The following is a 14,791-nucleotide window of genomic DNA, read 5'->3' as shown; positions in this document are numbered from 1 at the left end:
CGAAATAATGACTCTTTGCTGATCTATTTGTACTGTATGTTGTTCATTATGGCACATGAACATTTAGTGGTGCTAATTTGATGAACTTTATCACCCATGTGGGCTTATTAATGGATGTGTACAAATTCATTTAATATGTCCTTTTGTATCAAGGTACATAGGTCCCCAGTTTGGATCAAGACACACAGGAGTGTGTCATGCATCCTAAGAAATGGGTGCACCACACTGTAGGTATATTGACTTCACTCATGTGTAACTTTGTGGTCTTTAATTTACAGTAAAGTTGTTCACAAGGTAGGACAGGCCACACACCAAATTTGAATGAAATCGCTTCTTAGTTGTAAACAACCAACACTTCGGGGTTTTTCTTCTTTTGTACACTAAGTCTTTGCAAAAATGAAAACTATCATAAAACACAAACATGTAAACTGATAAAGCTGAAATTTGACACTCGTAATGGGGGGGAGCAAGTGTGCAATTGAGATACTCTAATAGTGCAGTTACCCTATTAGAGCATTCAGCTATTTTACATGTCACCATGTAGAGAGTTCAAGTTCAGCTACGTATGTAACTAAGTCACCCTGTAGACAGTTCAGCTAAGTAATAAATAGAGATGGGACATACATCAAGTGTATATCAACATGAACATTACTTATATATGTGACTAGTATGAAATTTTTGAAGCTATTGAAATGCAGATGTCAGTTTACAGCCAAAAGTTATACTCTAGTAATGTCACAGTGTTGGATCTTTTATCTGTCTTTTTAAAAAATCTGTTTTTTACACTGCTTTGTATTATTGCAATATACTGCTGTATTGTGATACTTTGGGCAGTATTTTCAAATCCTGTATCATACCATCTCTAGTAGCAAGCCACCCTGTAGAGTATTCAGCTGCAAAAAAAAAAATCACCTGGCCTGTAGAATGTTCAGTTACATACTGTAACAAGTTACCCTATGGATTGTTTAACTAAGTAGCTAGCCACTCTGTATAAGCTTCAGCTATGTCACAGGTCACCCTGTTAAGAAATTTAGCTACATAACAAGCTAATTCACTAACTACCCTATAGATCATTCAGCTATAGTACATAATGAGTCACTGTTAAGCTACTGTACATTACCCTGTAGAGTGTTCAGTTACGTACATAACGAAGTCACCCTATTGGCTTCATGATAATACTATACAGTTGCAAAATTATAGGTAACAGAATAGTTCAAATAGACACATAGTCACATGTAGTCTATCTCTAAGTAAAAAGAAGCCTCAAATCTTACCGTAGACTGATTTTGGGGCTTGCAATTGCAAAAAAGTAACATCTGTTCCAACAGCATCCCCCTCCCAAAAAGAAGTGAAAAGTTGTGAAATTAAAAGAAGGTAGCCAAATATGACAGTTTGCAGCCATTTCTTGGCCACTGCCATTGATTTCGCTACTTTTTTCACCGTGGCTTTTTGGGAGGGCTGCACCCTTTTGTAACGGCTTGGTATAGATCCAGTATATGTTTCTATGCAGATAGATATTATGCTTGTGTAGTGATTGTTGTATTTGTGTATTTCTTCTACTTATATGGTTGCACATTACACTATATTAAACTTGTAGATGTGCAGTGTGTGTTGGCATAACAACCATGAGTGGTCAAGATATGTTAGCCAGTGAAATGAAAGGAAAAGGAGTGACAATACTCCATTGCTATGGAGACCAGCTGTGGTATGTATGTACACGGTGTATGTGTGTATGTTCTATATGTGACCGACTGAACACAAGCCCACCATTTTTTGCATGAATTCCATATTATTTGTCTATAGTAACAAATAAGTGGACTGCCAAAGTTTTAGCCATTAATGTTGAATGGTCTTGGAATTATAGTGCTAGACAGTCTGGAACAGCAAGAAAGTTGATTTGTACAACGCCATAGGGCAATTAATTATAGGCTCTTAAGTAATCAGAACTCATAACTGAGAAATCCATCAAGGTTTAATGCTTTCATTCCTCTGTGTGCATGAAGAAGATTATACTAATAAAAATGATAATCTAATATAGTGTAATGGCAAGTAGTAAAACAACTGCATCATAAACAAGCGCCTATAACTCATGTTCCTGGACACAACAGAAATATATTCTTGCTCTCCAAGAATAGGCAAATCGACGGTTCACTGGAGCAATTGAAACACGCATAATTTTTTTGTGTAACGTGTGTATTTTTACCCAACATATTTCAGTACCAAAATTTGAATTTTGTGAACATGGTGGACTTTTGCTTAGCTGGTCACATACAAAGTGTACATCTTTAGGGAACTCAAAGCATACTATTTTTGAATGTTATTACTGTAAATTAACCACCAAAGTATTTGATTGTTCTATTAAGAGTGTTTTGATATTGGTATGGTAGATATGTAATCTGGCCTGTTTTTACGATACAGTTGTACACCCCAGGATGTTTTTTCAATAACAAGTTTCACTGTTACAAATACTACATACAGTATAGCGATCACCTACCAGTACAAAAATTCCATTTACTTGTGCATACTGTACTTTATGTTTTGATGACAATGTATCGATAGCTTTGTAAAAGTGTGTAACTCAGCTTTCATAAATTGCAAACAAATTTCTAATCCTCATAAACACATTTATGCTTTAACATGTACGTATGTAAGTAAGCGTACTGGTAGTTATGCATATACTTGTTAGGGCTTTGGGCTCTAAATCAGACTTACCTCATTTGACTATGCCAGTCATGGACACCCTAGAGGATTTGGAGTCAAGTTTCAATGCACAAATGCGACACAAACTCACTGCAAGTGGTGACACATCTCTGACACAACATGGACATGATAATGAAAGTGAAGAATTTATGTCCCACGTGTCACTAAAACTGGACTCGTTACGTAAGGACGAAGAATTTGACCTTACAGAGACAAGCCCACTGCAAGAATTGGGTTCCTTGCCTTCTTGTAATGTTAATATAACAGCTAATCAAACAGATGATAGTGACGCTGCTGTAGCTACTAATATTCCACTGGGTAATTTATTTGGTGATGAAGAAGATGATGGAGATTTTGTTGAAGATGTAACAGATGTTTTAACTGATATAACTGCACAGTTATCTCGTGATGGACAGTTATTAGAAGATAAGAGTGAAGTATCTGAAGCTTCATGTACTATTAGTGAATTAGTTGTTCATGCTCCAGATTTTTCCTTATTAGAAAGCACCACTCCCATGGGGACAATATACTCCAATGATACAACCACACCTCCTGTTGAACATGATCCTAAGAAAGGTGAAACTGCATGCATGCTCACTACATGCATATACACGTACGCACACACACACACCACGCGCACATCACACACACACACACATCACACGCACACACACACACCACACACACACACACACACACACACACACACACACACACACACACACACACACACACACACACACACACACACACGCACACACACTCACACATACACCATGAAATCCCTAGCCATACAGTATTATAGTGTAAACTTCTGTTTTCTTGTAGCAATGGACTCAATGTTGGTGAACTGTTTCCTTCACTCCCTCAAACATACAGTAACTCATGATGATCTGCCATTACTAACCAGTACCTTCTACAAGGCTCACATGATCCCCAGCTGGTATGCACAATTACTGACTGCTCTATTAGAGCATTTGTGTGGTCCTATCAAATTTAATTTATGCATGTTCTCATTGTTCTGTATCATGTAATGAACAATACTGTAAAGTTCTTACCAAGGACTTTAGTACTGTGAAACCTCATAAATAGAGATCTAAATAAGAATTTTATAAAGTTACTTTTTATATTTATAGAATGTTTGATTTTGCTGTTTATGGAGTTACATGCTCCCTTGTCCATAGGATTTGACTCCTGATTGTACTGTACATGCATTTTGACATTTGTAATCAGGATGTCTCTCTAGCAAGAACACTATCACAAGGTGTCTGGAACAGAGGGATTTCACTGTACTTATGTGTAAATGTGTTAGTCTAAAGGTTTTATCATATCCCACTGACCATATTGTAACTGATACATGTGTATTCATCTAATAGTCCTGAAGGATTAACTTTAGATGTGAAGAAGTCTTCTTACAAGAAGGTATAGGGCCATTGTTATCGAAGACATTGTTTCATTGTGGTAACTACGCAGTTATCAAAGTTTCTTGAAGAGATGCAACTCAAAGGCATTATTGAGGTGAAGGAGCTCTCCAAAGGTGTGGAAAGTATTGTTAGCTTTGACAAGAAACACTCAGAGTAAGCAATAATAGTGTTGTACCAATTCCCACTTTTTAGGAAAAACTGATATTCGATATTCTTTTATCCTATTTTACCAATAGTTAACCGATACCTGACTGTAGGTTTCTACAAGTTACACTTACTAAAAGTACAGCTAGTAAAGCCAATGCGGTGAGGTTGTACACTTACCTCAACTCAAAGCTAGGTCTCCAGCTATCACTGTTTATTATTGTGGTTACCACAAAACATAAACAAATTACCTAAGTACATGCCAGAGCCTTTTACACCAGCCCTCCAGTGGTACTGTAGCTGTTAAAACTGAATAGACTAATAATCTGCTGGCCACAGCTCATTACAACTGGTTTCTGATTATGGTAAAAACAGCTAATTATCGGCTTCTACGATTATCGGTGCAACTCTTCTAGTAGTTAATACCATATATGGAAATGTATTCTAAGAGTAAGGCCATATATGGAGATATATTCTAGGAGTAAGGCTATGCAGTATTCAGTAATCTAAAAAGATACTGTGGCCCTGGCTGAGTATGGTTTAAAATCTTATGTGTATCCACTATTGAATGCATAAATACATTCAAGAAAGAATAAACGGGTTTAGTACGTGTGTGTACTTAACATTATGTGTATTGTGAGGAGGAAAGGTTTATACTCGGTTGCTCCTAGTACAATATTTTGGCTGTCTATCCATCAGTATCCACCAACATGCAGAGCTCTAGCTAGTAAAGGGCAAATTTTACGGTTGAATGAGTGGCTGAAGGATTCACTAAATAAATAGCTGTAAATATACTACAGGAACTTATATGAATGCTGTTGTGGTAACAACCATACCACCATGTTATTTCTGTCCAGTTTGGTCTATACATATTAACAAGAGTAATACATACTGTACATTTACACAGTAAAGCTTGGTGATTGTATGATTTTTCCAGAAATGTGTTAACTTATATGTATAAAGTGAAGCATGACCTGGCCATTGTTTTAATAAGGTCATATTTTTTTGGAACCATACTTATTAGCCTGGCTGTCACTGTTACTAGTACTACAGGGTTGTGGGTGGGTGTAGTTGTGTTAAATGTTGACACAGCCGTATTATTGCAGTCTGAAGTCTTACAAGACATTATCTGGTATGCAACAACAACAACAGCAATGTGGTGAAAAAAGTGATGATAAAACAAGCGAGGTACGTACATGTGTTGTGTAGTGCCTGGTCGAAAACATTGAACAGACAACTGTATTGTGCAGGGTCATTTTCAATGCATTAAATGCAGGAGCCCATTGCAGCACTTTTGGGCTCCTGTTAAATGGATCATACATTTTGGTGGTTTCTCTAGTTGATGTTGTGCTACTTGTAACAGCAGGCCAGGTGCCCATGTTGTTATCTTTCTTAAATGGGCAATTAATCAACCATGTAATAATTTAGATTTGTATTAAAATATTGTAATTCACGAATGCATGAATTTTGTGATTCATGAATTATTTTGTAATTTGGTAACTATGTTTGCTATGTACTGATAAGGGAGCGTAACTCAAACAAACCACAAATTATGCACAGAAGTATCTTCTCAACTGTTTTATAGTCTGTCTATCGTGTTTTCTCATGCAAATTCTTTAGAGAAAGCCTTGAGGCTACCCTTCAGTTTCATTCACATAAATATGGGACACACACCCCTTTTCAGAATTTGTTATTCTGGTAATCTGTGAGGTTGGATATGTGATAAGACACATTTGAAGCTGAACCAGGCTTTAAACCAGGAAATAGCGTTTTTAAGAGAAGTTAAATGAATGATAGTAATGAAGAATAGTTAAACCAAGGTCAGTCACTTGTGAATCCATATAAACACTCCAGGCTGTTGCCACACAAGCCCATAATAGCCACCCTCTGATAGTAGCCACCTTCACATAATAGCCACCTTCACATAGTAGCCACCTTCACATAGTAGCCACCTTCACATAGTAGCCACCTTCACATAGTAGCCACCTTCACATAGTAGCCACCTTCACATAGTAGCCACCTTCACATAGTAGCCACCTTCACATAGTAGCCACCTTCACATAGTAGCCACCTTCAGATAGCAGCCACCTTCACATAGTAGCCACCTTCACATAGTAGCCACCTTCACATAGTAGCCACCTTCACATAGTAGCCACCTTCACATAGTAGCCACCTTCACATAGTAGCCACCTTCACATAGTAGCCACCTTCACATAGTAGCCACCTTCACATAGTAGCCACCTTCACATAGTAGCCACCTTCACATAGTAGCCACCTTCACATAGTAGCCACCTTCACATAGTAGCCACCTTCACATAGTAGCCACCTTCAGATAGCAGCCACCTTCACATAGCAGCCACCTTCACATAGTAGCCACCTTCACATAGTAGCCACCTTCACATAGTAGCCACCTTCACATAGTAGCCACCTTCACATAGTAGCCACCTTCACATAGTAGCCACCTTCACATAGCAGCCACCTTCACATAGTAGCCACCTTCAGATAGCAGCCACCTTCACATAGTAGCCACCTTCACATAGTAGCCACCTTCACATAGTAGCCACCTTCACATAGTAGCCACCTTCACATAGTAGCCACCTTCACATAGTAGCCACCTTCACATAGTAGCCACCTTCACATAGTAGCCACCTTCACATAGTAGCCACCTTCACATAGTAGCCACCTTCACATAGTAGCCACCTTCACATAGTAGCCACCTTCACATAGTAGCCACCTTCACATAGTAGCCACCTTCACATAGTAGCCACCTTCACATAGTAGCCACCTTCACATAGTAGCCACCTTCACATAGTAGCCACCTTCACATAGTAGCCACCTTCACATAGTAGCCACCTTCACATAGTAGCCACCTTCACATAGTAGCCACCTTCACATAGTAGCCACCTTCACATAGTAGCCACCTTCACATAGTAGCCACCTTCACATAGTAGCCACCTTCACATAGTAGCCACCTTCACATAGTAGCCACCTTCACATAGTAGCCACCTTCACATAGTAGCCACCTTCACATAGTAGCCACCTTCACATAGTAGCCACCTTCACATAGTAGCCACCTTCACATAGTAGCCACCTTCACATAGTAGCCACCTTCACATAGTAGCCACCTTCACATAGTAGCCACCTTCACATAGTAGCCACCTTCACATAGTAGCCACCTTCACATAGTAGCCACCTTCACATAGTAGCCACCTTCACATAGTAGCCACCTTCACATAGTAGCCACCTTCACATAGTAGCCACCTTCACATAGTAGCCACCTTCACATAGTAGCCACCTTCACATAGTAGCCACCTTCACATAGTAGCCACCTTCACATAGTAGCCACCTTCACATAGTAGCCACCTTCACATAGTAGCCACCTTCACATAGTAGCCACCTTCACATAGTAGCCACCTTCACATAGTAGCCACCTTCACATAGTAGCCACCTTCACATAGTAGCCACCTTCACATAGTAGCCACCTTCACATAGTAGCCACCTTCACATAGTAGCCACCTTCACATAGTAGCCACCTTCACATAGTAGCCACCTTCACATAGTAGCCACCTTCACATAGTAGCCACCTTCACATAGTAGCCACCTTCACATAGTAGCCACCTTCACATAGTAGCCACCTTCACATAGTAGCCACCTTCACATAGTAGCCACCTTCACATAGTAGCCACCTTCACATAGTAGCCACCTTCACATAGTAGCCACCTTCACACAGTAGCCACCTTCACATAGTAGCCACCTTCACATAGTAACCACCTTCACATAGTAGCCACCTTCACATAGTAACCACCTTCACATAGTAGCCACCTTCACATAGTAACCACCTTCACATAGTAGCCACCTTCACATAGTAGCCACCTTCACATAGTAGCCACCTTCACATAGTAGCCACCTTCACATAGTAGCCACCTTCACATAGTAACCACCTTCACATAGTAGCCACCTTCACATAGTAGCCACCTTCACATAGTAGCCACCTTCACATAGTAGCCACCTTCACATAGTAGCCACCTTCACATAGTAGTCACCTTCACATAGTAGCCACCTTCACATAGTAGCCACCTTCACATAGTAGCCACCTTCACATAGTAGCCACCTTCACATAGTAGCCACAGGGTTTTCCTTGCTGAAAGCTTTTTCAGCCACAGCTATTAACCAGTCAAATATGGTACAAGTATGTAATGGAAATGTTCCTTACATTTCTTTTTACTGTCTTTTTGTCCAACTGCACACAACAGACATTACTTTAAGAAGGCATGTCACTACTGGACAAAGCAGAAGAAGATTACTTTACTGTTGATAGAAAATATCATGTCTGATGCCATCTCTACAGATCACTGCAAGGTGTGTAGTGAAACACTATGTGTACAGTGGAACTTACAGTCACCTGGATTAAGCGGTCACCTTTGCATAACGGCCATGGACACTACAGTAGGTCCTAAATATTTTCCCATACAAATGTGTGCATTGTTGTCCGCATTAAGCGGTCACCTGTCTAACGAGTGTAATGGCCAACCAAGAATTCGCCGATGAATCACTGTATACATAACTTTCTCCTTCATATAACAGTTGCTACCGGTGGCTTGTAAGCCAACTGTTTGGCACCAAGGCACTGTTTCAATTAATGCACAATTATCACACTTCCTGCCTTTCAATTCATCTATCAGGCTTCACTGCTTAAACATATTCAATAACTATAACCAACATTCATAAAAAGCTCACCTTGTCCTTTCTGTACTAAAATATTACTGCATTGCCGTTGGCGCAAGCCTCTTAATGATAATCATTCATTTATAACGGCCATAGCCACTAAAATGCTGCTGACCACCTTATGCAGGTTTTCTCTATAACAGCCACCTGTATATAAAGGCCAGATATATCTGGTCCCAAGGTGACCATTATAGACAGGTTCCACTGTATTTGTACAAGTATACCCTAAAGTATTGTAGTGAACTTAGAACATGTAGTTTACACTCAGACATTTGTATGTGTCCATGTATTGTATCAGAGTACAATATAATGGTTGACCATTCCTGATCAGTGATTATGTTGACTGATCAATGCTGCCATTTGTAGACCATTTGATTTTTTATAGCTGTAATTCTTAATGTCATGACAGTTGTTGTTTATTGTTGCATCATTACCTTTCATTATCAACCCTGTTCAATTGCTATGTAAAGTTTTCATCTTGTTGAAGGATCAGCTGGCCACACATACATAAACTAGAGCATCGCACCTTGTGTTTACCTCAATGGCCCTTATCCAAAATGCGCAAAGCCATACAAACTTTGTTACACTGACCAAGTTATGTCTGCTACATTATCTCGCTTTGTTGGTGTCATGTCTGTGTCACCTGCTTCGTGAGGGTTTGATTTGTACAGTGATCATTGAGAGAAGGTGTGTTTCTATGTTATACAGTGACTGAATGTAGTTGTCCTTGTAGTATGTAGTTGTCAGTAACAAGTAAACGTGTTTACACCTGTTTTTAAATATATTGATTAAGCTGTAAGGTGGTTTTTGTACTACCACTACCACACTTTAAAAAGAACCGTTCCGTATTAATATAGCTGAACAATAATGACACAGTTTATGGCTATAAAGGCTTGTTATAATGTTTCCTATGCATTCTACTACACTTTTACTGTGTAGGTCTTAGACCATGCCTCATCATTGCATTGTTCCTGAGTGCACCAACAGCTCTGATAAGCCATCATGTGCGGAATTATCATTTCATCATCTTCCACTGAGTGATCCTGTGATGCTAAAAGAATAGCTAATAAGAATTTGCCGAGAAGATATGCCAGTCAATCATAATTCAAGAGTTTGTAGCGCACATTTCAAGTGAGGAAAGAAGAACAATGAAAATTGTGTGCCAACTATTTTTGCCTGGTCCAAACCATCTCGTCTGCCACCCAAGAGAAGATGCTCAGAGCAGAATGTGGAAGTGGATGATGCCCCAGTAACTGCGGAAAGTGTTATGACTATCCCAGTGAGAAGTATATTTACTGCCCCAGTGAGAAGTGTGTCTACTACCAGTGTGTCTACTGCCCCAGTAAGAAGTGTGTCTACTGCCAATGCCTCAACTAATACTGTTCACAATGCTTTTAATGCTACCACCCATATATATCCTTCTTGCAGTGATGCTGTTACGCAAACTATTGTATTAAAATGTGATATTGAAACCCAAAGTTGCCTAACAGTGTACCATAAATCTGTGCAGACTGAACCCAAGGTGAGTGATGCTAGTACATCCACTGATGATTTGGAGTTAGAGCCAGTGCCATTTTCAATTGAGCAAATCAAAGACAATGATAGTGATGTTACCTTTTACACAGGATTTACATCATTCCTTCATTTTTTAGCTTGTTTTAACATTTTGGGACTAGCCGAATAAAATGTGATAATGTAGCAGACGTAACAGGGTCAGTGTAACAAACTTTGTATGGCTTTGTGCATTTTGGATAAGGGCCATTATGTCATACCTGCCCATCAAATATGCTACTTTAGTCACCCATACACACAGTATGATTTCAGTAACTTGATACGTACGTATGTGCTAATAAGAATAATAAATTATAATTGAAGTAGGGATCCAAGCAATGAAAATGATGAAACAAGAGATGAATGATGGTATTGCAGCATAGTTCTGTGAGCAAATTTATACATTGGCATGTTATAGTTATTTTGTTCAATGCCAAAGTAGGGATTTTCCCACCGAGCTATGCTGTAATAGTACCATCACTCATCTCTTGTTTTCACTACTTTTATTGCTTGGAACCTTACTACAATTTAAAATATTTTTAGTTTGTTTAGTTTTATTGTTACAGAACACAGTTGTACATGTATGACTGTTCTATTAGGGTGACTGTTGTATTAGAATATTTTGAGTCAGCTTCTCACACCAAGCGGTGTGATCACTATTCCTTATTTACACCATGATGTCATTATAAATCAGCTAGATTAATGGAGGGGCAAGGTCATCATGTTCGAGTAAATAGATCTGTGGTAAGACTCAGGGCATTAGATATTTGGCATCTCATGTGTTGAAGGCATTCCAGGGCTTCTGTAGTCTGAAAACCCACCACAGTTTACTCAGACAATGTTGACTTGTGGTCACCACTAAACCACTGGAATGCTGGAAGTAAATGGTGTTACTTTTTTGTCTTATCCCTTGACTACTATACAGTAGAGCTGAAACCAATGTCCTGAAAAATATCTTTCCAGATATTCTATGGATAATGACATCATCATTTGCTTCACCATGAGCTTATAAGCACCGAAGGTGAAAATTCTTACACTATGGGCTGCCAGCCATTGCAGCCAACTTGAAATGTTCCATCTGTGATGACATAGCCCACGTGGATCAACATTTTACATTTACTAACAGGTTGGTTAGCAACACTTGCCCTCTTACTGCCAGTCTCACACACTGCTACACACTAATAAATCCATCACTAAATCCCTCTCTATAGCCAGTTAATAATATAAGAATAGCTGCATTACAGATGCTTCTTACCAATTGGCCTGTAGATTTGTGGTGTTCCAAGTAAACCAATGTTGCACTATATAAATATTGCACGGTTAAATCTTCTGTGCTTATATGCTTCTGGCTTCATATATCCTTTAAGTACGGCTTTAACCACAGTGAAAAACCTGTATAATGAGGTCACCTGTCTAAACTGGCCATTGTAAAAATCCCCTCATGTGCAACTGTGTTCAAAACGGCTGCATAATGCAGCCACTCCTTAACCCTCAAGCCTGCATAATCCAGAAAATTGGATTTAAAACTTACACCTCTCACCGCCAAATTTGCAGAGGCTCCATTTTACTGTTTCTAAGCTGCTGTGACTTACACCCCATATCATATACTCCTATAAATTATATCAAAATACTCGCTATAGAACAAGGGATTCAATTATGAAGTTGTTGTTTATACAAGAGCAACCACAAATTCATTATGTAACTTTAAAGTACGAAAATCTATCTAAGTGAAACCAAACGTGAAATTTCACTACTTTACTGGCTAGCACTGTTTATAATAATACAATAAACATCACTAACCTGTGTACAGTTGAAGCGATTATCTCTAAGTCAGGTTTTCCAGCTTTTGAGCAAGTGTGAATGTGCATACAAGCACGAGGTCACTGTTTCAAGGCGTACAAAAGTAGCAACACAACACTCCAACCTGTATAATCCCTCTCCTTACTGTTTCTCTTTATTAGTAGTGCCATTATCACGTCAAAGAATTGTCTACAATGCTTGTTATCGACATTCCATAAGTACGCGATCGCATCATCTAACTGCGCAATAGTGCATGAGAGACCGGTTATCCCTGTTCCCGTTCACTTAAGGGTGTGTCCACTACAGGATAAGCTCAGAGGTTACTAAAATGCTCGACTGAAGTTACTGAACATTTAGAATGTGATGCTACAGGCATTTATAATCGAAACTGCCATATGGCGGTTGTGGCAGTGAGAGGGTTAATAAATATGCATGCTTTGCACAAAGCACTGTAATTTTTGTATTGTCCATCCTATAACTATGCAATTTACATCATTCTACTTGTGATGTAACAAGGATTAAAATGATACCTGGGGTTTTACCCTAACACTAAATGGTGAGGCCAAAACTAGCCATGTAAATAACTATCAGGTAAGGAAACATGCAAACCCTTTATGAAATTGTCCATAACTAGATGGTGGCTGCTCCTATCACCTTGCAACAACTTCCATCTGATTTACCGTTAAATTATTTCTATCAGGTCATATATGGCTGACGTGAGTAAACCCACTATCGAAATTAAACATGTAGCAAGAATTTTGGAACATGATGCAACTCACTGTTGTTCATTGCTTTAAAACAAGTAAGCCACTGTAGATACAGTGTTCTTTTAACCTTCTCCAAGTAGCCCAGTGAACAGATTTTTAACTAATGTGTAGTTGTAGGCTATCAGAATTAAGTTACCCCACCTAGTGTTGTCAACTTGCCGTGCATGCCCATATTGTGTAAGCACAAAAGTTCTTTGCAGATTTAAGGGTTAATAAGGTCAGGCAAACTTGATTGTTTCTCATCCCCGTCCACATCCCTTTTTACCCACCGCATCTAATTTCATTACTGCTATTATCAATCACATGTGTAACGACTACGCGTAGTTCCAATGGCTATGAAGACGCTTCTCCTTAGCTACACTTCTCTTTAATTCTCGTAACTAACTGTCTGCCGCCTGCGTCCCGCGCATGCACAAGCAGACTATATAATGCATACATACATAACATATACACTATAGTTACTGAGTCAGTTCAGTACATTTCCCCCTGGTTAAGTCTGCTGCCCCTAGCTGACGTTTCCTTAACGTTCCAGTCCAAGGTCCCTCCTGTACTGGCAGTGGGGATAAGTTGGCTTTACTGGGCTTGATTTGTTCTCTTGGCTTAGTCTGAGTAGGTGGTCTTTGACTTATCCGGTGGCCAAAACTGGTTGTCCAAAATTTCATCAGGGCACCTTCTGAGACAATCTATGGCTACCAACAGTAGATCTGATTCTGGCCTATCCACTCTTCGGATATGAGCATTTTTGTCTACTAGTTTAACAACTCTGTTGGGTCCATGGTAAGCTCGAGCTAGTTTCCAGCCCTCCCCAGTTTTTTCAACAGGCTTCAATAGAAACACTCGGTCTCCTACTAAAAAGTTAGGTGTTCTAGCATGTTGATCATATGCCAGTTTCTGCTGCTTCTGTGCTCTCTTGATATGTGTCCTAGCAAGGTCCCATGCTTCTGTTAATTCCTCAGTTAAATAGATGCCATACTCATGCAAATCAATTGTGACCTTGCCTTAGCAGGGGTTAGTGCAGTTTCAGTGGGCAACCTGAGATCATGACCATAGAGCCTTTGTTTACAGAATTATAGGATTCATCATGCCCTCTTAAGTCAATTTCTAAACGGCAGCATAAAAGAATAACTTCTGCTACACACTTAATATAGTGCCTATTCACTTAATATAGTGGATAACTTCTGCCTACACACTTAATATAGTGGATTTGTTGGCACCTTGTAGAATTCAAAGAATCATTAATAATAGTGTGGTTCTCCTTATTAACCTCAAATTCATGCCAGGCCTTCATTGCATCAATATGAGTAACAGATCTAGCATGAATGGGGAGTGTGCCTTTAATCCCTGTTGCATGTTTCCAGTCTGTAAAACCAGTGGCAGTGAAAGTGTTTTCAGATTTACCATTTCCAATGCTAAAATGACGACATGCATAGCAAAAGGCTGCATCCTGATCTATGGATATATTCTAGTCAACGGTACTCTTTGTACCATTGTGAATTAAATAACCTCTTCTTACTTCCCATCAAAGTTGATGGGAATCGTAGTCGTGTAGGTTGAGTAGGACCTTCTTGTGGACTTGTAGAAATATCTAAAGAGTTTCTATCAACAACATTACTAGTACTCTCACTTAACCTAGGGCTGACATCTGATTCTTGTCCGTTGCCGCTATTCCTCTGATCGATG

General features: G+C 39.3%; 1 protein-coding gene across 1 annotated transcript; it reads left to right on the top strand.

Moving 5' to 3' along the window:
• Positions 1 to 1,601: 1,601 nt before the first annotated feature.
• LOC136246184 (eukaryotic translation initiation factor 2D-like) lies at positions 1,602 to 5,660 on the top strand. The gene is made up of 6 exons (XM_066037627.1): positions 1,602 to 1,705; positions 2,687 to 3,276; positions 3,529 to 3,643; positions 4,077 to 4,122; positions 4,174 to 4,277; positions 5,375 to 5,660. The coding sequence occupies exons 1-6, from the start codon at positions 1,626 to 1,628 to the stop codon at positions 5,475 to 5,477; spliced, it is 1,038 nt and encodes a 345-aa protein (XP_065893699.1). The 5' UTR covers positions 1,602 to 1,625; the 3' UTR covers positions 5,478 to 5,660.
• Positions 5,661 to 14,791: the final 9,131 nt, after the last annotated feature.

Source organism: Dysidea avara, unplaced genomic scaffold (genome assembly GCF_963678975.1).
Source record: "Dysidea avara unplaced genomic scaffold, odDysAvar1.4 SCAFFOLD_459, whole genome shotgun sequence".
NCBI classification, from domain to species: domain Eukaryota; kingdom Metazoa; phylum Porifera; class Demospongiae; order Dictyoceratida; family Dysideidae; genus Dysidea; species Dysidea avara.
This window is presented reverse-complemented; position numbering and strand designations above follow the sequence as displayed.

Bases quoted from the DNA above. Each gene is read 5' to 3' on its own strand.
- LOC136246184 (XM_066037627.1), top strand. From the start codon at position 1,626: ATGAGTGGTCAAGATATGTTAGCCAGTGAAATGAAAGGAAAAGGAGTG. The intron at 1,706-2,686 runs GTATGTATGTAC...TATACTTGTTAG, and splicing joins TGCTATGGAGACCAGCTGTG to GGCTTTGGGCTCTAAATCAG. The intron at 3,644-4,076 runs GTATGCACAATT...TTCATCTAATAG, and splicing joins GCTCACATGATCCCCAGCTG to TCCTGAAGGATTAACTTTAG.